The sequence below is a fragment of the Symphalangus syndactylus genome, chromosome X (genome assembly GCF_028878055.3).
Source record: "Symphalangus syndactylus isolate Jambi chromosome X, NHGRI_mSymSyn1-v2.1_pri, whole genome shotgun sequence".
NCBI classification, from domain to species: Eukaryota; Metazoa; Chordata; class Mammalia; order Primates; family Hylobatidae; genus Symphalangus; species Symphalangus syndactylus.
Window position 1 is genome coordinate 101,440,743 of NC_072447.2, and position 25,610 is coordinate 101,466,352.

Consider the following 25,610-nt stretch of genomic DNA (forward strand, 5'->3'; position numbering starts at 1 on the left):
TTAATGACTTAAAACAGCCAATTTTAGTTTTAAATAGTTGGGAGAGATGGAGTTGAGGTTACCTTCTGGGAAGAAAGAATAAATGAGCTAACATGAGGAAGCACAAAGTGGGCTCTAGCAATGATAATTTGTCTGATTTTATTGGCACACGTGCGTTAAGGCCTGAGGCTGGAAAGGTAGATTGAGGCTACATCAGAATGTTGAGCCAAATGATTTAAAATGTATTAAGTAGTCCAGTGGAAATTTTTGGACAGAAAACTTTGGTTAAGGGCAATTTAATCTGTCACTTTGTAAAATGATTAAAAGAAAAGAATGAAGTTGGGGAATCACCAGTTGGGGGTCTCCAGGCTTATTAAAGGAAAGATAACTAGGGCTAAACTAGAATGTTAGCACAGGCATTGGAAAGGAAGAAAGGGGCCATTTGGAGGAGGCATTCTAGAAGTAGAAGTAGAATATTTGTGAATAATGCTCTACATTAGCAGTGTTTCAGCCTTCTGCCACACAGGAGACTTTATGTCCAGCTAATCTCCTAAACCTGCTTACTCAGCTCCTGCCACATGGGTCTCCTCACAGTTCCTGGAACATTCTCAACACACTAGCTAATGCCTCATGACCCAATTTGCCCTTAATCCTTCTACTTGGAAAGTCCTCACTTTCAGAGTTCTGCTGAAATACCTAACCTTATCAAAGAATCTTTCCTGATCACACAATGAAAAATAGCAACCTGCCACTCCTTTCATTCTATTTTCCAAGGTTTATTTTTCTTCATTGCATCAAAGCAATTATTACATTTATTATATAGTTAGTTAGTTGTTCACTGTCTCCCTGTCTCTAGACAGTAAAGTCCGTGAGGCTAGTTGCTTAGTTTTGTTGCTTGTTATGTATCTCTCTCACCTAGAACATGCTTGGAACTTTGTAGACACTTGACAAATATTTGTTGACTGAATAAATAGAATAAGTGCAAAGGTGAAAGAAATGGGGCATCAAATAATTATGCCAGTATTTGAAGTCGGAAGAATTTAAAGGGTAGTGATGTTATTAATAAAGTATTAAAGAGTGGAAGATAAGTTGACTTAGGTGTATGGAGACAGAGGAAGATGAATTCAGCTTGTAAACTCATGCTTCAGTATGTCATGCTGGTGAAACAGCCAAGGCAGTGCTGTGTAATGGGCAATCTAAAATATGGAGAAGTCTAGGGTTGAGGTAAAGATCACTGAGTCATCCTCATAGAGTCAATACTTGAAGCAGTGGGAATTGAAAAAATAATGACAAGCAATATTGAGACAGAATTATCACATTTGAAAATTAAAATTTTATTTTGGATATTTAATGTTTTAAAATTACTTACTTATACATCTAATTTTTTGTTTATTTCTTAGCTGGGTTAACAACTTTGGCCATGAAGGTCTTGGACTCTTATTGGATGAGCTGGAAAAGCTTCTGGACAAAAAACAGTAAGAATAAACACTAAAATTAAAATCACCAAAGGGGAAATGTTTCAGCACGACATAATATACATTTTTCTTTTATTTAGGCAAGAAAATATTGACAAGAAGAATCAGTATAAACTTATTCAATGCCTCAAAGCATTTATGAATAATAAGGTAAGTAGTATATATTTCTGCCCCAGTCACAAAAGGTGAGAACTTGCCCAACACTATGAAAGTATGAAATGAACAAAATATTTTTTTACTATTTTTTTTTTATTTGCAGGGTACATGTACATAGGTGAACATGTGCCATGGTGGTTTGATGCACAAATCGACCCGTCAACCTAAATAATAAGCCCGGCATGCATTAACTCTTTTCCCTAATCTTCTTCCCCACCCCGTACCTATTTTTTACTTATGTTTCTGCTATATTAATTAATTGTAGACTAGTTTTTACAGGCTTATAAATAGTAAGTGTTTATAAAGTTTTACAGTGAGGTTAAATACACATTTGAAACCATATATAAAAGATAAATTTGATGTTTAATTTTCCAAAATGTGAGCTATTGTTTTCTCAAATTTTTTTTATTTCTATGCTGATATTTCAGTTTAACCAAAGAAGTCCTCACAGCATCCAGAGGATTTCAGGGATGATATAACTTCTGTAGATCTAAATCTGTTAAAAAAAAAAAAAAATGGAGCCCTATTCCAATGTTTCTTCTGTTCAAATATATTGCTTTCATATAGGGAAGATAGATAAAACAGTACTTTCCATTGTCAATGCTGCTAATTTCCTCAGGACGGTGAGCTAGTCAATGAAACAAACAAACAAAAAAATGATTGGAGAAACTGTATTTGACTCTTGTCTATAATTTAGAAATGCTGTGTCTGATTCTTTTCTGTTTATTCCTCCAATAATTTCTTTCATGTGAACAGAGGTCTTTTTGATTTTACAGTATACTAAATGTTCAGAAAACGTAACAAAAAAAGAGAAATGAACAAAATAGTGAGTGCTTGTTCAGTTTACAAAAGGGTCTTTATGATGTAAATCCTCATAATATTTAAGTAATACTTACATGAAAGTTATACTTTGCTTCACAAAATATTTATTGGTGGGTTTTTGAAATAATGCGAATGAATTAGTGTTATTCTCAATTTAGGTAATAATGCTTTTTCTTTAATGGTAGTAGGAAAATTTAAATGTTGTTTGTTGAATATGTTTCCACACAGATAATTTCTGTTCTATTGAAAAGGAAAATTATAGGGATGGGTTGACTTATTTGCTAAGAACATTGTAAGATTGAGATTTCTCTTTCTTTTATGTTTTATTAATGTCAGCAAGTTTACATACATATAAGACATCTCTGAAAAATTGCAGGGCTTTTTATGTATATGTATAATACTAGTTGCATTATAAGGGACCCTATGAATTTTAGACAATGATTTTTCTTCTAAAAATAGACTTTACTCAGGTTAGGAAGTTACAGTATTTTTTCTATAAACTATTTTTTTACTGTCTTTACTTCATACCTATAGATAAAATACTATTGACTAATTCACTTAATTGCCTAATTCCCTTTACATAGTATTTTAATAATCTCTAAATAAATAATAGAAATAATTACGACAATAAGTAGAAGTTTGCCAAATGTAAAATATGGCTATTAATAACAATGCAATAAAATTATGTATTAATCTATAAACAGTCTCAAGCATATGGAAATACATATAAGTATTTATATATTATACATACATGTATCAGCAAAGAATGTTACTATATCAGCATATGCAATGAATGCTTGCTAGTGGACATGAGACTTCTGAATATAATATGCTAGTTGTACTGTTTCTGGAAGTTTCTTACAGAAATATTCCCATCACTACTAGTACAGATTTTCTTCAAAATCTGGGCTCTTAGTCTTTGGTTACAAAGTTAAACAGAATCTGATGCCTAACAAGGAAATAATGAGCATTGCTTCTTCATAGCTCAAGATAGATCTCTTTCTTCAATCGAGGGAAACAATGACCTAATGGAAAGATAACACAGTTCTAGAATTCAGGAGATATACTTCATGCTTTGTTCCTAATAAGTTGTGTGGCCTTTGGAAAATTACTTGATCTGAGTATCAGTCCCCTCATCTGTAAATTTAGCTATAGGACCCTTTGTTCTAAATTCTTATTGACTCATGTTGTCAATTCTCACGGCTTTTCAGGATGCTAAGTAATTTTAATCAGGACAGTCACTAGAGAGAGTCATAATAGTAAGATTCTTATAGACCCTTTTTTTTTTTTTTAACAGGACATGCTTTGATTTGTCAACATTTAGTTTCTTAAGAGTTTGGCAGTTTCGAAAAGCATAATGATTTGACTTAGATTATTCGAAATTGATGTTTTTAGTTAAGCCACATTAATGTCTTACACATAGGTGTTCAGAGCATGGATTAATGGATCTTTTGAATTATAGATATGTGAAACAATAGGCATAAAATATGCCTTCAGAATAGAAAATATGCAGTGATCTGTTCACTTCATGTTGGAATAAATTGTCCAGATCAAGGAGTTAAGCTTTTATCCGAAATGACTTACACATCAAAATTTTTGGCCCCATGGAGTTTAGATTACCTACTTCAACAACTCCTTTCTTTTATCCAATACATGTAAAAATAGGATCATAAAAAGCAACCCATTGTTTCTTAACTTCCAGTACTATAATATTGCTCTGATGTTTGGATTAATGATTTTCCAGATATATTTCTCATGTCTTTTTTTGTTTTTGATGTGTCTCTATATATTAAAAACTACTTTTAAACATTAAGTAAAATTTTTTAAACCTAGTGATTTCACTCTCAGTCTCAATGACTCATAAAGCTATTAAGTTTGGTAATTGCATGGTCATTGTCTCTCAGTTTTGCAAATGTGTTTTTCACTAATATTCATTACTTTTAATCATCTACTGGCCACCTTTATACATACTTATCTATTTTGTTTTTGTTGCTTCTTTCCAGACTTGTTTCTTGCATTTTCTTTCTTTTTTTTTTTTATCTTATCTCCATATATTTTCCTATTTATTATGACCTGTGATAAACTCACATTTAAGAGCTTTAGCTATGTTCCCCATCTGCCACTCGGAGTTCTTTTAGAAGTTAAATTAGGGCTGATGGAACTATTCATATGGTTGGTAATAAACTAAAGTTTAGCTGAAATGGAAATTTTGCTCCGATGAAATATCCAGTTTCACCATTAGACTGTAAAATAAAGCAAAAATATTTTGTAAGAAATCTGAAAAATACTTTGTGGGACAAAGATAATGCTTTCTTAATGTAATGAAAACTCAAGTTTTAGACTTTCATTAGAATTTCTTTACTTATTTATTAAATTCATGCATGCACATGCATACACACACATATTCATGCTTAGAAAATAAATGAAAATGGTGTTTTCTCTCCTTAGTTGACTTGTGACACTTAATAAAACCCAGGTGCCATTTCTTTAGGTTCACAGCTTTTGTAGTGCAGCACAGCTGTCTGAATCAGGGAGGATAAGAGAGAGAAGGCATGGGAATATCCATACTGAGGCTTATACTGGCATATAGTATTCAAAAGAGCCTTTTAAAAAAATTTTCTCTTTTTCTTCACCTTAATTTTTCATACAAACATATTGGACAATTTAACCACGAATTCCAGACATCTCCAGGGAGACCCAATGACATAAGTAGAATCTTACTTTAGAAAATCATATCAGTATGCGCTTTATATGTTATTCTTTGTTGAAGAAATACTGATTGTTCCCATATTTCCCCAAATTTATGGAATTTTTAGGGCAGGCTAATGGAGATCATATATGATCAAGGAGCAACAACTCCAAGATGCAGTGATTTCATATAAAAAACAAAGATAACTGCATTTGAAGAATATTCATATAATTAGGTAGAACCTCATTGTGGGGGTATGGGTTTTTGGAAGATCATTGTACATTGCGTTTTTAAATTAAAGATATATTCCATAGACATTCTGAATGAAGGTTTTTTTTTTTTTTTAGTTTGGATTACAAAGGATTCTAGGAGATGAAAGAAGTCTTTTACTATTGGCAAGAGCAATTGACCCCAAACAACCCAACATGATGACTGAAATAGTAAAAATACTTTCTGCTATTTGCATTGTTGGAGAAGAGAACATGTAAGTATTGCTATATTATTATATTTGCTGCATGGAAAATGACACTTAAGAAATTAATAAGTCCTACTTTTGTTCTCTTTCTTTGGGTAACTTTCATGAAAACAGTATTTTAGATAATTTTTGATTGAAATTTTTATCTTGCCTGTTTATATTTTGGCTTCTTTGTTGATATTATAGAAACTAAGTTTAAACAGATAAAATCCTAGTGGGAAATTCTTGAAAGTTGGATTCAAAGTGATTGAGCAGAATTTTGTTTTGGTGGAGGTACAGCAATCATTAGAAAGTGGACAAAAGTCAGAGAGTTATTTTGGCAAATACACACACATACATACACAAACACTGTGCTGCATATCACACAATTTGAATTGATGCCTTTATTTTACATTATCTTATAATAGTATTTTACTTTATATGCCATGGTAAATGAAAATTATTTGTAAAGTGAAATAAACCCACCTGTTAGAAAAAAAGTTGTTGATAATTATTCAAAGTGTATATGTGCCACCAAATGCAGCAAGTTGTTGCTGAACATGCATTTGATCACATTTTATGGAAATAATATTGAATCAGAAGCAAACTTTCAGATTTGATGACATTAATAAATCTAGTTTGTAACGAACCCTTGTGATAAAGAATCAAATATCTGCTAAGGACCCGAACCAAAATATTTCCTTGGAACACTTTGCATGACAGTAATAATGTCAATTTGAGTCAGAACAGGACTATGCAAAGATTTAAGGATGTTGCAAGATGTTGACTTTCTCATAACTGTTAGAGTAAAATGAGATGTTGTTTAGTGTTTGCTACTGTCCTCAGAAACCAAAAGACAAACACTAAACAAAAATATTATCATATTGAGTCTCACCTCAATAACAAACTGAGAATGAGATAACATATGTAAAAGCAAGGATCCTTAGATTTTATTTTTTAAAAGTCAGTTTATACATGTGTAAGAAATATTTTTTAATCACTTAGATTTTCAATATACATAAAATACAGTGTAGTCCAGTATAACTGTTATGATTTAATTATAATTTCAGATATAATTTGATGAGTAGTATACTATATAGAGATTAATTTGTTTTAGGCATTGTATGGAGATACTTACCAGTATTTTTGGTCAGGTTAATAAGTTTCTTGTGCTAGATAATTATACATTCTTCTTTACCTGGGCTTTCCTTTTTAGAGTCTTTTTTTTTTTTTCCATTGTCAAAAAATGTTGATTAAAAAAAATTCTTTAAAAAATAATCAGTCTTTCCAGAACTTTATTATAAAATTACAATCTGTTTATGCTCCAGTAAACTGTTAACAATTATAGGTGTCATATTATGTTTAAGTGATATTAATGTTAACACATGAAATATCAAAACCTGAAAATTTAAATTTTAATGTTTATCACCTAAGTATTCTTTTTTTAATGTCACCCAGAAAAGTTACTTTCCTTAAGATTTTTAAAATCGAATTTTCCTTTTGATGCCCTAAAATTATTTAGAGCTATCAATATTTGCCTTAAAGAAATGCGGACAGGAACACAATTCCTATATTGTAATGGTCTTTCAGTTAGACTGGAGGAATCAGTTCAAGAAATCTATTTTACGTGATAGTGACTATAGTTAATAACAGTGTGTTGTATACTTGAAATTTCCGAAGAGTGTATGTAGACTTTAATTGTTCGTACCACAAAAAAATGTATGTGAGGCAATATATGTTAATTAGCTTGATTTAGCCATTCCAGTATGTATACATATTTGAAAACATACAATTTCCATCAAAAAAGCAAATGATAATTTATAAAAATTCTAATGGTATATATAAACATCGAATACCAGACAGAAAACAGGGAATACTGAGAGGACCCACGCTCATTGTGTGTGTATAAGAAGTATTTCTCATTTCTGTTTCTTCTTTTTTCTCTACAGTCTAGATAAACTTTTAGGGGCTATAACAACAGCAGCAGAAAGAAATAACAGGGAACGATTTTCACCAATTGTGGAAGGTTTAGAAAATCAGGAAGCCTTGCAATTACAGGTGAGTTAGTTTTGTCTTAAATTGCTTCTAGAGTTATATTTAGAGTACTCATTTTGTATAACATCAACTCCATTTTAGCTGGCATTTAAGTAGTATGGAATGTAAAACTAAATTTTTCCTGTTGCTAGTTTGTGAGAATTGCAATTTGTTTAAAATTAGGAAAAATACTTTTGAATTATTATAAATGTGGCAGTTATGGCTGTCATTGATATTTAGACAAGAATTTAGTCATTAATGTAATAAACCAGGGAAATTGAAGCCTTAGCAATAATTCAGGCAAAAGGGCACGCAGTTCAGCCAATGCCATTATCCTAGCAAGTGTTAGTGAAGTCGGTGGGCTTGTAGAAATTTAAGCCCATTTAATTTAAGAAAATTAAACACATCTCTTTTTGTGCCATTCAGACAACATTCAAAGGTGTGACTCACCAGAATAGAAGGGATTGAATTGTAATTCTTAGGTTAGCGTTCATTTGATAGCCCTGTGTAGACACAACTTACTAAATGCCTTCTTTAGAAAATGACAGAACTCACTACCTTTACCTAGATGGTTTCAGGAAATGATGCATTTTATGAATAACTCTGTTCTTGAGGCATGAGAATGCATATTTATTGGCTATATTTATGGTATGAAGTCCTGCACTAAGCATTTTAATTTGCATATATTATTTGATTTTATTTTCACAACAACCTAGATATGTAGGTATTACTGTAGTACCTTTGTTTTGCTTATGGGACGAATAACTTGAATGAGATTAAATAACTGGTCTAAAGTGACACAGTTTTTAAGTGTCACAGTCAGAATTTGATTCCAGGTTTTTGGTCTCTGCTAATCTCTCTTTTAGACAATGTATACCATTTAATGTACCATGGAAAATTCTCTGAATTTTTTTTTTAGTTCTCATATTGTTGTTCAACAAAGAGAAGGTAGTTTCCACATTTAATTTTATCAAGCTACTTAGCATCAAATGTTTAATTCAACATTTCTTGCTTGATGTGAAACAAACACAATTAATTTTCTCCTTTTTTATGTATTATGAAGTATTTGTATTTTTGTTTGCCAGAGTTTGAAACAGCATCAGACAGATGAATTGGCTTGTCTAAAGAGAATCTGTAATGTTACAAAATTGTAATACCTCTCCAAATGTTGAAGGATCTTTGTTAATCATGACTTCTACTCCAACTATATTGAAAATTTTAGATCAGCTTTTATGTTGTACTTTTATGTCAAATGTATTATTTATTTCTTTCTTTCTTTATTAAGATGGTGTCTCGCTCTGTTGCTCAGGCTGGAGTGCAATGGCACGATCTCAGCTTGCGGCAGCCTCTGCCTCCCAAAGCGATTCTCCCTGTCTCAGCCTCCCAAGTAGCTGGGGTTACAGGCATGCACCACCATGCCAGGCTAATTTTTTTATTTTTAGTAGAGATGGGGTTTCGCCATGTTGGCCAGGCTAGTTTTGAACTTCTGACCTCAGGTCATCCGCCCACTTTGGCCTCCCAAAGTGCTGGGATTATATTACGTATTTTAAAGATTAGTATATTTTTTCCCAGTGTTTAATAATACATTGTTTCTTATAAAATTTAATCCTGATAAAATTTTATGCCTCTACTGAAAGGTTGAAAACTGCCTTTTTAAGATGACTTTGAAAGTTTTGTTCATGTTCCTGTGGTTGGGCTTACCTAACTAAATTTCACTGGTTTTTCAGATATATGTGTATGTTTGTACTTCTCTTCGAAAGTTTGTTGAGTAGGAATGAACTCTTTTATTTATATTCAAAGTTTTCATTACATTGATATATTTTTAAAATCTTCTTCAATTAAATTTTTAGCTACAACTCTGTGAGTTATGTATTATTACCTCTGGTTTACTGATTGGGGAATTGAATTGCTAGAAGGCACTCCAAAATCACCCAGCTGTTAAGGGATAGAGCTGTAATTTGAACCCATGTCTTTGTGATGCCAGAATTTGAATACGGCATTGCCTGTACTTTGAAGGGATACCTCTGCCAATGAGTAGTTCACCCCAAACAATGAGATGGGAAAGACATTTGCTAGCCTTCAGGAAGCTGGACAGAATGGAATGATAAAGTGACAAGTTGTTAACAAGTAACATATGGAAGAATCATAGACGTCTTGTTAAGTATTCCAGAAATTGTTGAATAATGATTATAGATGCAAACATATGCAAACCACAATTTAAAATTTCACATTTTAATGAGCTACAAAATTAGTAATTTGTTATATATAAAGACTAGTACTCTCACAAGAATTGTGAAGTGAGTTTGTTTATTTAGACTATTTAATGTGAATGAAAAGATGTCCTCTAAAAGTTCAAAAATACATTCAGAATACAGAAACAAAAACCCAAAAGTTTAAATCTGTTGTTTAAAAAATATAATTAGTGTTGTATTTTAACAGAATTACTTTTCTATTTCTGTAGTATCCTGAGACTTCCCAAAATGTTATTACAGTCTCGGGAAGTAATTTTGTTAAAATACAGGACTAATTATTTTTTAAATAACAACTATATACATTTTCCCCCCTTTTTGGGGTTTTAAAAAAGGTTATTAACTTCTCACAGATTTTTTTTCCTAGCTTACCTTTAAAGTGAAATTTTGTACCTATGATAGGATTTTCATTATCTTCAGGAGTTCGAGAAATAGGTGGAAGATAAATCGCATATCTTCATACACTCTTCTCTTCATTGACTTTCCTTCAGCTTAGTAGCATTCTCCGGTCTCTTCTGTAAAGCACAGATTATACACCAGCAGCTTATTTTGATCTGACTTAACCTTCTAACTAGCCTCTTGTCTTTTTCATTTTAAAGTCCATGCCTCTAAAAGAATAATCCATATTTGTTTTCTATGTTTTCTAAATTACCTTTTACAACTCAACTTTATTACAGTTCTCAAAAAGATTTACAGTGAGCATCTAATTTCAAAATCCAATGGCCTCTTTCCAATCTTGATCACTTGGCACTATTGATCACCTTCCTCCTTGAAAATTTTACTTCCCTTGGCTTTCTAGGCACCATTCTCTCCTTTGTTCTCTACCTTTATGGTTTTTTTTTTCTGTCTTCCTAATATATTTCTCCTTCTCTTACTTCCTGGGTATTTTGTTCCCTATGTTCTATCCTTGGTCCTCTTTTAGTATCATTTTATGTACATACATTCACATGCATATACACATATCTACATGTACATGTATATACATACAGACATAGTTTTTTAAACAATTTTGTCTATGAATGTTCTCAATTGCTTATCTAGTTTTACAATCCAACTGTGGTAGTGATTGTTCAGATTTATACGTCCAGCTCAGTGACTGGTATCATAAAATTAAGAAATTTAAAATAACATTTACAACCCATATGCTGGACAGTGTTTAAAATACTTTAATATGTTATTTAAACCTCGCAGCAATTGTATGAGAGAGATAGAAGTATTATCCCCATTTTATAGATAATTAAACCGAGGCTCATAGAGGTTAAATAACTTCCCTAGGGTCACAGTGTGAATAGATGGGAAAGCACAGGTTACACACCAGGGAGTCTGGCTATAGATAACGTGCTTTAACTACTAAGCTGTAACTCCTTTTATATTAAAACTTAGCTTATTATCTCTTTCTGTTAACCTGATTTTTCCTAAGTCTTCTCTTCTTCCTGTGTTTCCTATTTTTCGGTTATAGAGGTATCATCTTCTACCCAATCTTTAATTTTCCTCAACACTTCTTCCTTTTTTGTCCCCTGCATTCGCCATCAAGTCTTATTACAAAGTATAATACTGACTGTGAATCTAACTCATTCTACTTCCACTGCCTTTATCTTCTCCCACCAATATTATTTCAACAATTTCCTAATTAGTACCCCATACTGACATGTTCTTTCTCTCCAGACAATACCCTACACTGTTGTCAGTTATCCTTAAAAAATAAGTCCAATTCTAATATATTATCATTCTTAAAAATCTATGCTCATGACCCATTGCTAACTTTTTCACTGTGGCCCTAACTTAATATTCTGGCCTTTGAGCCTGTCATTCTCCCAAATGTACCATATGTTTTTGCCATATTACATTTGGTGTTTCCCAGATATGCTGTACACTTGTAAATGCTCTCAAACATTTTATCATGCAGAACACTTTGCCTGAAATACCTATCTTTCCCCACCTATATCTGTTTCTTCTATGTCTTGCATAAGTCTGGGAAGGCTTCAGTAATGAGGTGATATTTTAACTAGGCCTTGAAGGACAAGTAAGCATTTTTCATAAGTTATCTTTGCCAATAGAGAAGCAGTACTATAGTAGGATGAGAGGTGAAAAGGGCTTCCAGGAGGTGAAATAGAGGCCAGAATAGTCTGGCAGTCACTTCATAAAAAAACAGTGAGGTAATACCAGCATCCAGTTGAAACTGCTTTCTAGATAGCCAGGTAAGAAAACCTAAGGTATACTGAGCATGAATAATGGTTTATAGAAAGGGAAAGTAGTATAGTTAAAATACAATGATGTGCTATCAAAACAGCCCCAGTCTTCACAGGCTGCTGTTAGTTTGAAAGGTGCCATGTTTTTACAGTATTTCAGTATATACAAAGAAGTGGAGTAGCATAATTTAATACATTTAAAAACTGTTTTCTAACATGCTGAAAATAATAATGAACTCTGCACATTTTGTAATTAGATATGGTACACAAAAACAGAGCTGTAAATATGCCCTTTCCTGATGTGTGATAGCTTCACTTATCCAGTCCTCACCTATTTAATAGATTTTTCCTTTGGAATATAAGTGAGAACTAAAAAAATAAAACAAAAATAAAATAAAACAATCTGAGCAGGCTACAAATGTCACCAGATCTATCAAGTAAGCCTCATGGTGAGAACGACTTTTTGGCCTTTAATCAGAGCCTATTTATTCTCTTTTCATATGTTATCTTAACGAACCCAATTATGTTTTACATCCACAGCAGACTAGAAGTGCAGGTTGGAAGGTTGGGAGAAGGTTTATTCCAGAATCGTACACTGGAATCATCAAGAAGTGACAACTGACAAGCTGGCAGCAGGGGAGGGGTAGATAGAAATGTAATAAAAGACTGAAACTGGAATGCAAAGGATAACAATGGACTTCACAGAGCGCAGAGGCTAGTAGCGCTGCACACTTCAGTACCTCCCGAGATACTGAGTTAACACCATGCCTCACTAACTCACATATTTAGTGATGACCCTGACTCAACAGGAAATTGTTAAATTATATCTAGTTTTTTTTGCATAAGAATGTGGGAATTATATAATTCATTTCAGAGAGTGTCCCATGTGAAACAAAATGTTGATACTTAAATAGATAAACAGATCATATGGACCTATTCTATGTGGCTTGATTCTTTCCACAGTGGTTCTTGAGTGTTGAGATTTTACTGCAAGCATACTTGTAAATTAGCCATTAGTGTACTCAGACCATCACATATGAGGGAGTAGCTTTGGACAAAGTATTAATCATTTGTCAGTGAAAGTGCATTTATAAGAAAACAAGGCATCGAGGCTTATGAATATGGAGAGAATTTGTGGAAATTAGCATTTATAAAGTGTTGAATGAATGCTTGATATTACTTAGGAAACTTGTTCTATTTATTGACAGTTTTATATTATTGTCATTTAGAAAATAGATTACTATAATGGGAGGTTGTTTAGAGATATTTGTACAATGTAGTCATTTTTGGTATTGACACAAAACCAACTTCTGACTTAAAGAAGGATGCCTTTATTTTAAATCTGTTTCAACACTGAATAATTGTCAAACCTATCATTTTCAGTAATAGAGGGTTGCCAGTGACCTCCATGATATAAAAAGCAACAGGCCGCTTTTGAAGTCGTTATATTAGCTTCCTCAGCACCATTTGGCACTATTGATCACTCCTTTATCAAAGCTGCCTCCTCCCTTGACTTCCGTGATACTAAACTGCATTAGGCCATTCTCACATTGTTATAAAGAACTACCTAAGACTGGGTCATTTATAAAGAAAAGAGGTTTAATTGACTCATAGTTCCACAGGCTGTACAGGAAGCATGGCTGGGGGGGCCTCAGGAAACTTACAATTATGGTGGGAGGCGAAGGGGAAGCAGGCACACCCTGCTTCCTGGAGCAGGAGGAAGAGAGAGAGGGGGAAGGTGCTGCACACTTGTAAACAACCAGATCTTATGAGAACTCACTGAGTATCACAAGAACAGCAAGGGGGAAGACCACCCCCAGGATCCAGTCACCTCCCATCAGGCCCCTCCTCCAACACTGGGGATTACAGTTTGACATGAGATTTGGGTGGGGATACAAATCCAAACCATATCATAAGCTCTCCTTGTTTTTCTTTTACCTATGTTTCATTTAAATTCTCTTATTTCTATGCTTGACCCTTAAATCTGCAGGTTCCTAGAGCTTGATCCTCAGTCCTTTGGTACTTTGCTTTTCTCATATTGATGATCCTTGGGCAATCACATCTATCCTCACAGCTTCAGTTAACTACCACTCATATGTGATGTCTTTATCTGATCTCTTCCTCCCAACTCACAGACCCCATATGTTCAGCTCCCTCCTGACTAGATTTAAAATTCAATATTGTCGTTAAATATACTTATCTTCCTTTTTAAAAAAATCCTTCTCCCTACTCTAATCCTCTCTCCAGCCTTGACCTGCATTTCTCTTGTATTCCCAATCCTGGTTGACCTTAGTATTACCCACCAATTAGCATATAGCAGAAATATACTAGTCATCTTGGAATCTACCCTTACTCCATCTTCTGTTCCATTAGTCACCAGATCCTATCAATTCTGTATCCTTAATGTTATATTTCCCTTCCTCGACATGGTGTCCTTCTCTCTCCACCCTGACTGCCGTTTTTTAATTTCAGAGCATTGTTAGATCTCACTGTTTTATCCTTTCTCTATGTTCTATTCTTCATTATGGCCCCATTTAAATTATCTTCCCCAATGTTGTCTTTCTGAAATACTTTTCTTAGAAATGCACTTCAGAATGCTTAAAGTCCAACATTGGCTTCCCATAGTTCACTGCTTGAAGTCCAACAATGGCTTCCCACAGTCTCCAGAATTACAGTCTAGTCCTAGCCCAAACAAAATACTTCATCTGGCTATTGCTTTCTCTTTCGCCTCATATTCCACCACCCTTCTACATATGTTTTTAGTCTAGTCATATTGTGCTTTGTTTCCTGTAGATATTATGCTGTTTTATTCCTCTACCTTCATACCTTTGTACATGACTTCTGTTGGCTTGGAAAGTACTCCATTTCTCAATTAACTTGCTCTGTACATTCACATCTTTCTTCTCTCACACTTTGACTTAAATCGTCTTTGTTCCTAACTCCTGCTGGGCTAGGATAAAGAAAGACTTTTGTTAATGTCAACAAAGTACTTAATAAGGTCAAGTGTGGAACAGTGTCAATAAAATTTTAAAAGTAAAATTTGTCACAGATAATGGCAATATGAAGAATCTGTCTGAGAATGCCCTAGAGTTATCAATTATTGTACCCCATAGCTCTATGAATTGTGATTAAATAGATAGATGTTTGTATAGTTTTCAAGCCTGTAAGTTAAAGTCAGTAAAAGGTTCTAGCATTTTTCCAGTAATTTTATGAAGATATTTGTGTTCAAATATTTCCCTTTCTCTGTCACTTAGGTAAACAACAACAACAAAAAAACTTAAATTTCTTTTTGTAATGCTATGTCTTATGCCAGTAAAATTGGAAATATTTAAATGTCATTCACTTACTATATTTTAATTATTTTATTTGGGACAGTTAAGTGATACAAATAAACCCTAGGCATATACAGTTGAGCTTTGCCTTTTGAAAGTTTATCATCTGTTTTGTAATATTTCACCCTTTATACCATACCACCCCAGAATGAAGATAACAGCATCTGGTGACTAAAGAATGTAGATTATTATTGTAGAAATAAAATAAACTGTTATAGTAAAGGAAGGATCTTAATGTGGTAGAAAACTGATAATAATTCAGTGTAGTATATAGTTATACATGACATAAATGATTGGATACTTTATCACATGCACAGAACTGGTAGTTTTTAACTATGTATGCTTATGTATTCATTTAATAGGATATATATGCATCTCATGTTGAAATCTTATGACATCACTGAATGAAAATGCAAATATAGAAATTGATTGTATTTACTAATTAAACATCAGAATTGTGGCCCTAGCATATGTATTAATAATGGAGGAAATTCACTGATTTTTTTGTGACTTTAAAATTTTGATTCTCATGGAAGCTGTATTTGTAACAATAGATATGGTGGGCCATTTTGAAACATAGCCATTATAAAGACACTAAGCAACAGAGCAACTCTGGATAATGGACTTTGGGATATTCAATTCAAGGGCATTTGTTTTCTAAGATAAAGAGAAATGATATCAAGCAAGATTTGTGTGATATAATGTGGTAGAAAAAATCCAAGGCTAAAGGTCAAGAGAACTGAGTTCTAGTTGTATCATTGGGGCTTATTAGTTATGTGATCTTGGGCAAATCATCCAATCTTTCTAGGTTTTCAGTTTCTTTACTTTTAAATAGCATATTGGACTAGAGTATTTTATGTTCTGTCTAGCTTTAAAATCTCATGATTATTTTCTGTCTCTGGAGTTTAATTTTTTTTTTGGAAAGCAGATTGATTTTGCATTATTAGAGGACAATAGAGTACACTCATATCTTAAAGATTTGTATACTTGGAAGTTGAGCATATGAATTTTGAAATTTTCATTATTCAGCAATGAGTTTTGTAGTGCTTTGAAGTGAAGGTTTCAGAGATTAGGCCAGATCTCTTTTTTTCTTTAAAATCTCCAGTGTAGTGCTATTCAGTCAAACTTTCTTCCATGTTCTATATCCTTGCTATCCAATGTCGCAGTTACTAGCCACATGTGGCTGTTGAGCACTGGAACAATGGCTAGTAAAACTAAGCAACTGAATTTTTAATTTTATTTAATTGTAATTAAATTAAACTGTGATAAGTGGCTCCCATATTGAATCGCACAGTACTGTAGAGTGTGTGTGTGTGTGTGTGTGTGTGGGTGTATGCATGTGTTCACATGCATATACATGCTGAGTATGGAGTGGGGTGGCAGGAAGTAAAGGAGAGGAGTGGTAGACCATTATTTTGGATGATAGGATGCCATTTATACTTTACTGCTCAGGATGTACATGAAGTGGAATTTAACCCACTCCAAGAACCATTTTCTACTTTTGCTTTTTTTTTTGCATTACATTATGTATTATGATAGTCACTATGTATACTAGACAACATATCGTTTCTATTTTTCTAATTAACCTATAGTTTTAAAGCTACATATCCCCAGTATATTAAGCATGTTGCACCAGTTAAATTTTATCATCTTACCCATCCTTAAAATCTTTTGTTGCGAGAATCTATAAATGGAGTTTATGAGACCTTTGGAATGTGCTGGAAATTATATTTGTAGTAAAGTGATATCATTTATAATCATGAGTTTCCTCCTTGCTGTGTGGCCTTATATAAGTTATTCTATCTGCTTTGAGCCTCTGCTTCATCATCTGTAAAATAAGAATAACAGTAATACTAACCTTGTGTGGTTTTTATGAAGATGAGATTAGATGGTGAATTATGTAAAGGACCTAATACATTGTCTAATAACTAATAATAATGATGATGATAATAGTTTGGAATTTTGTATTTAGCTATGAATTCAGGATACACACAATGGGTTTGTCATGTTTATAATTAAGTAGTAATATATTCTTCCCTTTAAGCTAATTTAAATTTAATTTTGTATTTGTAAATAGTGACAGTTATTTCAGTTTTGAATTTGAGATATCGTTCCTGTTCTCTGAAAAGGGCAGCACTTGTGTAACGGCATAAAGAAATAGCAAAAATTTAGATGACCTTTTTGTTTTCCACATTCATATTACAATATACATATTTCTGTAAAAGAATATTATCAGCTTATGTTGGAAAATGACATGATAGCCTGTTTATTCATCTGTTATTTGTAATTAATTAAACATCTATTAGAATATGATATATAATATATGGTACATTGTTAAGCTAGTACCTTTACCGTTTTAAAACTGACTTCACATTATCTCCTAATTATTATATACTATAGTCAATGGATGGAACATCTTTGTTTTCATATTAAACTATATGTTCATACATTGTGTGTAAAGTGAGTATTTAATATATTGAAACATATTATTGAAGTTATATTGATACATTCATTAATTTTATTGACTTTTATTATCTTTATTGTCTTCTGATCTGAATACTTTTATTTGTATAAAGATACAATTGCAGGGCTCATTAACTGGTTTCTTACAGAAATGTTCTCTTTACTTGTAGGGTATTAATACAAGCCATTAAGCTAGAATTTCTTCTGGCAAAAACAATCCTAACAGATGGCAACTTTTCTCTCTATTAATTTTGGATTGGACATGTACTTTGGCTTGTTTGGTCATGTCATAGTTGTAACATAACAAGAGTCATTTAAGCAAATACAATGATAATATAGCTGTGGACATGTACAGTATGCAAATTTATAGCCTAGCCTATCAAAACTGTATAAAGGTTTACATGATTTCCTATTGTAAATAGGAAGGTTAAGTAATCCATTAAAGCATAAGCTTCATACTAACTTATCTGGTATGTCTTTAAAGGTAATGCCAAATGTATGGCAAAAATTTAGTCAGTTGCCTAAGTGTTTTATCTTGATACTTGAACGTTCATAGAAATTAGACTATATTGTTGTATCATTCAGATATCTGGTCATGTTAGAAACAACCTTAATCAGCCCTTTTAAAGCATGTAACTTTTGATTTTTGAACATAGATGTGAGGCAGATAGGCTAATCTCCCAAAAAGCAACTTAAATATATAAGATACAGACTCAAAAGTAAAGCATACCTTTTAATCTCTTCTCCCTATTTTGGAAAAAATAACTCTATCATAATCTGTAGATGTCAAGTCAAAATACGTTTGAAATATTAGCTTTTGGTAATATATTTTTCCCATGCTGACTATTAATTTATTTGTGTCTGCTTCTATAAATACTTAGCGTCTTTATATAATCTGTTTTTTCTGAGGATTCCCCTTGTAGTTTGCCCTTTGAGCACTCTTCTACTCATTGCATTCTTTAAAAATAAAAAAATAATAAATGTAAATGGCATCTTTTCAGTTAAACAATTAGCCAGTTACCTTAGATTTGAGCAGCATTTTCCAAAAATGCTACTTAGGAATAATTTATGGAATACCTGGCACTTAGCATTTTGTTGATTCCCTTCTAGATTAAAATTACCAGCAAATAAGTTCCTTTTTATAATAGGGAATCTCAAAATCAGAAGGTAAGAAAAGCAAAACTCATTTTTCAGTATCAATATATTTAGTCAAATACTTTACTTGAAACAAGCTCTTGCATATGCTTTATTATGAAATGTGCATTAGTATTAGTCTCCCAGTGCCTTCTAGTTGATCTTAATTCACTTCCGTTATTTTTTCCTACCTAGTAAGTTAATTCATCTTAATAACATATTTTAATACTTTATATATTTTGTACAAATCATCCCATTAAGAGGATGGAGAGAGTTTAAATCAATGTAATAATTTATCTAAGTTATCGCTGTTCCCTGTTTAATATTAGGGTACTTTTATAACTTTGATTTATTTTAGAAGTGTTTATAACCCCGTAGAATTGAGGCCAAGTGTACTGTGAGGACCGCTGGACATGAAAGATACATTTTGTGATCTTTTCAAAGGGCTCTATCTGCCCACTTTTGCAATTTGGGTTTTTCAGAGGGAGTTTAATATTTCTTCATATTGTTTTTAAAAGCATAACATACTTGGTCATCACATCTTTGTTAGAATTATTTTGGACATTATACACTTTATCATTAATTTTGTTTATAATTAAAGTCATAATCATTATACTTCTAGAAATATTTGCATTTCTTATTTTATCATTATGTGTATATGCCTTTAGTGAATATATTATCTTAATACATTATTTCATTAATTTAATGTGTTTTTTTAAAACAAAATTTACTTTTCTAATTGCAGGTGGCCTGCATGCAGTTTATAAATGCCCTTGTCACTTCTCCTTATGAGCTTGATTTTCGAATACATTTAAGGAATGAATTCCTCCGTTCAGGACTAAAAACAATGTTACCAGTAAGTTGAATGTATACATTTATTATGCTGATGAATTTTAATATTTTTTTCACTTCCACAAATGTACTTGAAGCAGAGTAAATAAATGTGCTTTGCTATTTTGTTTTGTAAAGCATTAGACATTTTGTAAGCTTTTTTTGTATTCCAGTAATAGCATTCTGTACATACAAATGATGATTCAGAATTCAGCTAATAATGTGCCCAGAAGGGATGTGTTTTTGTTTTTTGTTGTTTCCCTGAAGTCAAAAGGGAACTTCTTTTCTTTGAATTTTGAATATTGAAAACATAAGACTTTTTTTTGGAGTTTCAATTTTCATTTAAAATTTTCTGCTTTCCTCTTTGATAACTTAGATTGATTTCATTGGTATTCAAGATAAGCATGCATAGAGTTTTGATTAGTATATGCTAGACACATTGCTTAAGAATGTTACTTTTGTTACAAGGCAATAGGAACTTTTCAAATCAAAAACAGTTTGTTTCTTAAATTGAATGTGAATATTTGCTGTAATTATGATAGTGTTAAAAACATTTTTGGAATGATTTTATATGCTGAATCTGAAATAAATGAGCACGCTTACTTTTATAAATGCAAATACAACTACTGTGGTTTTATATTTTATTAAGTATATTAACTGAAGAGTCACTATTGAAGACTATGGCATTGTTCAAGACAAGTAAAATTGTGCTAGTGTCTTTAAGCTACTCAGAATATACCTGAGAGACAAGAAGTAAAAGTAAGGAAGTAAGAAAAAAGCACTGAGGAGAGAAGAAAACAACAACAAATGTCATTGAATGTGCATGTGTGTGTATGTGTGTGTGCCCATGTGTATGACCTAGTTTACCAGAAATACCCAAATTGGGGACATTTCCTGGTGAGGAATCAATATGTAGCATAAATTTGTAACATATGGTGGGATACTTTTAACTGAAACTAGTTGAAACCCATCATAATAAGTTGTGTGATTGGACCTGTTAAACCCATTTTAATAAGATGTATGATTGGGTCCACCTGGTTTTGGAAATTTGTATGTCAATCCACCTGAAGTGGTTCTTTCATTCTTGACACTTAAAACCAAGGCATTGGATGCAGAGAATCAAAGCAACATTTTAAGTGACCCATCTAGAGATTCACTGTGCAGTTAACTTAGGCACATTCACCATTATAGTTAGTGTGACATATGATTATTCTTGTTTTTTTTTTTTTTTTTTTTTTTTCAGTAATTTTCTTTTCATCCAAAGCCTGTAGCCTTGGATAGCTAAAGATAATCTTACAGTCTTGATTGTAGTTTGCTTTTGAATTTCCTTCTTGTTGGTTTCCATGCTTGTTTTTACTGGGCTTGTTCTCTGTTTATAGTAGCATCTTTGAAGACTTGCTGGCTGCAAGGGCTCTGTAGCATCCTCTACTCGTTTACTAATATGCCATGTTTTCTGCCATAGTTGTTGCTCTTACTTTTCTCTCTTTCGTTCCCCTCTATTTATAATTGAACATTCACTTTCTGCTTTATACTACTGAATGGCTAGTCAAGAGAACTGTGACTCTCATTTTAATTTATTTTAGTCCTCATTTTTCAGAAAAGGTATGGTATTGTAGCTCTTGTCCTTAACCTTTTGCACTTTTGTCTGGGTATATTAATCTCTGCTGGGCTCAGTGGCCTCATGTTATTCATTTGGTTACACAGACAACTAAGATTATGTGTCCGTGTTTGTAAGCTACACTTTTCCATTGGCCATATAGCCCTATATAAAACTTTTTGTGGTACCGTGTGCTTCTTAATTTATATATTCTTTTTTTAAATTAAAGATAATTTTTAATTATGGATACAAAATAGCTGTACATATTTTTGTGGTAAAATTTATATTTTGATACAAGAACATGGTGTGTAATGAACAAATCAGGGTAACTGGGATATCCATCACTTCAAGCATTCATCATTTCTTTGTGTTGGGAATATTCTAATCCTACCCTTATAGTTACTTTGAAATATAAATAATTGTGAACTATAGTCACTCTATTGTGCTACTGAACACTAGATCTTATTACTTCTATCAAACTGTATTTTTGTATCCATTAACCATACCCTATTTTCCCCCACACCCTACTACCCTTTCTAACCTCTGGTATTCTTAATATATACTTCCAATTAGACTTGTCTTTATCACATCTCTTCAGTATGCCCTACTTCTCAGATCTCAGTGAGTCTTCAGCAAGATAAAAGTGGGAAGAGAAAGTTTTGGAATAGAACCTACAAGGATTCTCAGAATTTTTTTTCCTCTCTAAGACAGTAGAGCTAAATATGATTAAATATGGCTCTGATTCTCAACTAAGAGGTTGGGCGTGTCCCCCTAAAATCTTACTGTATTGAGGATAGGGCAGAGATATTTGGTTGGAAAAAAAAAATCCTCCCCAGGTATTTCTTTTCCTTTTCCTTTTCTTTTCCGTTTCCCTTTTTTTTTCTTTTTCTTTTTCCTTTTCCTTTTTCTTTTCTTTCTTTTTTGAGACAGGGTCTTGCTCTGTCACTCAGGCTAGAGTGCAGTGGCACAATCACAGCTCTCTGCAGCCTCAATCTCCTGTGCTCAAGCAGTCCTTCCACTGCAGCCTCTCAAGTAGCTGGGAATACAGGTGTGCCACCACACCCAGCTAATTTTTGTGTGTATATATGTATATATATATATGTGTGTGTGTACATATATATTTATATATTTTATATATGTTTTTTATTTTATATTTATTTTTGAGACAGAGTCTTTCTCTGTCACCAGGCTGGAGTGCAGTGGCGTGATCTTGGTTCATTGCAATCACTGCCTCCTGGGTTCAAGTAATTCTTGTGCCTCAACCTCCTGAGTAGCTGGGACTATAGGTGCGCTCCATCACGCCCGGCTAATTTTTTTTTTTTTTGCATTTTTAGTAGAGATGGGGTTTCACCATGTTGGCCAGGATGGTCTCCATCTCCTGACCTTGTGATCTGCCCGCCTCGACCTCCCAAAGTGCTGGGATCGCATATACAAGGATAGAATCAGTATTCAGGCAGATAGACCTTGAGAAGATTAGAGATCATATATTTAGAACCGTAGATTTCACTACTATTGTTTTAGTTTATCACGACTTGGGAGCAGGACAGAATGGTCATGGGTTAACATATACTACATACCTCACATGTCAACTACTATCTAATTAACCTACTAATGAACGAAATATTTAAATTTAAACCACTGGAATTTATAGTAACATTACATATCCTTTACATATGCAGTGAAGCTTAATAATATGGTCATAGATTGTCTTTAAAATCCTTACTTTTTTTCTATTTATTCTTTTTATATCCAGTTCTAACAAGAATTCCCTAATATTCTAGAATACAGTATATTCACAGCAGCAAATTAGATGTGACTAGGGCTAATATTAATTGTTGGTACATAGATGAAAAATTATATGTATCTAGAACCAGTATGAGTTGGGAAAAACTAGTTCTTAGTATTTCAATAATCCTTGAGATCAACATTGTAGTAGAGTGAAACTTTTTTTAATAATAATTATCAGAATCTTCAAGACAACGAATTTTTAAATTATATTCTTTAAAATTTTATTTTCAAGGTTCTTCTCATCCCTATAGTTAAATTTTGATGTTAAAAAGTAGTTTGTATTTCATTTATATGGAAATTTCACGTCTGATAAATTTGCTTTAGTAATTTAGAATAAATGAGTTGTTACAAACTCTACAGTGAATTTTAAAATAGGATTTTTTCTGTACTTAATTTACATTGATTTCTTCTGAAATTTTCCCCATTTGCCTTTTATTTAGTTAAATAAATTAAGGAAATATTAGTTAAATCAGATATGTGAAGGAAAAACATAGTAAGAAATGGTGTTGGTAGGCAAATAGGCATACTTTTATCTCTTTAAAAGTCTGAGAAACTCTTTCTTGTTTTAAAGACTCAATTTTGGTTGTTCGTTAATCAGCAGTGTACTGGCAATGGACTTTGATTTCCTTTGAAGTACACTATGTTATAGAAAACTACATATTTCAGGAATTCTGCAAAAAATAATTTTAGATCTATACAGCATGTCTTTTTAAAAACTAACAAGCATAGAGTGTTTCACATAATTAATAACAATGTATTTCAGTAACTTTGTGATAGTTCACGTTTTAAAATATAAAACTTCAGTGATAAATTTCCACTTACTTTTATAGGATACCCATCTTATTATTTGTACTATGTAAAAATTTTTATTCAGTAAATGTTTATTTTATCAAGAATTTATGAATAATTCAAGGCTTGACATTTGGCTGAAAGGAAGTTTCGTAAATATAAACATATATATGTGTATGTATATATGAATATATATTTACAGTAAGTTCTTAGTTAATGTCATTGATAGGATCTTGCGAACTGCACCTTGAAGCAAAACCATATACAGTAGGTCCTTGAATAATGTCCTTCCATTATAACATTGATGAGAAAAGAAAATTGGTTTTGCTATACGTTTTTTGCTTCAAGTTGCAATTTCCAAGAACTACTGAGGACATTAAATGAGGACTGACTTTGATAGGTCTGGAGCATTATTAATAAAGAATATTTATAAAATACTGCATTTACACATGTCTAAATTTTATATTGTGCTGTATGTGCTCATATACTATGTATATTTTATAAATAATGTCTGGACCTAATTAAGAGCTAAATTGCACATTTAACCAGTTATTTTCACTGAAAACATTTTAATTATGCTGATTGATTTTCATGTTTTGTAACGTTCTATGCTAATTAAATGGCAGTACTTAAATTTTTCTGTTTTTTTCTGAAATACATGAAAGTGTTTAAGTTTTATGATGAGTTTCTGAGAGAGAATATATGGTGACAAGAATAAGACATACTGTAAAATGTGTGACAGGTTGTTTTTGCAGTGACCAGTGTATTGGGTTTTTCTGGCTTATGTAATTTTCTAAATAGAGTTCAGAAATCACCTGATAATATGACCCAGCAATGTGAGATAATTTTGCATTTTAATAAATTTCTTCATTCCATTTCAAACTGGAAAACTAGAGCTAAAGCAAGTTATTACTAAAAATGGAACCAAATATAAATACATTTACTTGTTATGTTTTATATGAAATTACATAGAAACAATAATTATTTTCATATGCTCTGCAGGTAAATTTTCAATAAATTATTATGTATGTGAGTGTTAGAAAAAAGGCATCTAGAAATTGCTGAAATTTGTTTGGCTTCAGTAATAGCCATTACATCTCTATAATAGTTCTATTGAATAAAGATAGAAACAAGAAATGTATCCCATTTTGTTTTATCGACCTAATTTGAAGTACACCATGCTTGCATTTCCTTTTAGAGTTCAAGCTCAGCTCTGAACATCCTAGTCCCACTTTCGGTATCACCCTTGAGCATCCACAGTTGTGATTATCGATTTGGGTTTTGAAAGCTGCAACTTAATGGACACATATTAAAAGATATTCCAGGTGATATATATTGAGCCCAACAATCTCTAGTGTGGCATGCTTCTAAATTTTTTATACTATTATTATGAAAATTATCAGAGGTTTGTAATGCATGTGCTTATAATGTATTACAAAAACATAACTTTTATGCCCAAGTTGGTATTTTGTGATTTGGCTAAGCAAAAATATAAGGTGGGGGAGGAGGTTAGATACACAGCTTAATAAAAAGTCCAAACGCCTTTTTGCTTTAAAATCACAAAATATCTTTTAAAATAAATGTGTTTATACATCTTTTCAAGCCATACTTGGGACTGTTGTGCTTGAA

At 32.3% G+C, this 25,610-nt stretch overlaps 1 protein-coding gene across 3 annotated transcripts in view; it reads left to right on the forward strand.

Annotated features, from left to right (window-relative positions):
• The window catches only part of DIAPH2 (diaphanous related formin 2), a 953,710-nt gene that overhangs the window by 225,095 nt on the left and 703,005 nt on the right, over positions 1–25,610 (forward strand). For all 3 annotated transcript variants that reach the window (XM_055269479.2, XM_055269480.2, XM_055269478.2), the window contains 5 exons: positions 1,380–1,454; positions 1,535–1,604; positions 5,469–5,605; positions 7,525–7,633; positions 19,722–19,832. In XM_055269479.2, the coding sequence (XP_055125454.1) occupies positions 1,380–1,454; positions 1,535–1,604; positions 5,469–5,605; positions 7,525–7,633; positions 19,722–19,832 (502 nt within the window). The remainder of the gene's footprint in view (positions 1–1,379; positions 1,455–1,534; positions 1,605–5,468; positions 5,606–7,524; positions 7,634–19,721; positions 19,833–25,610) is intronic.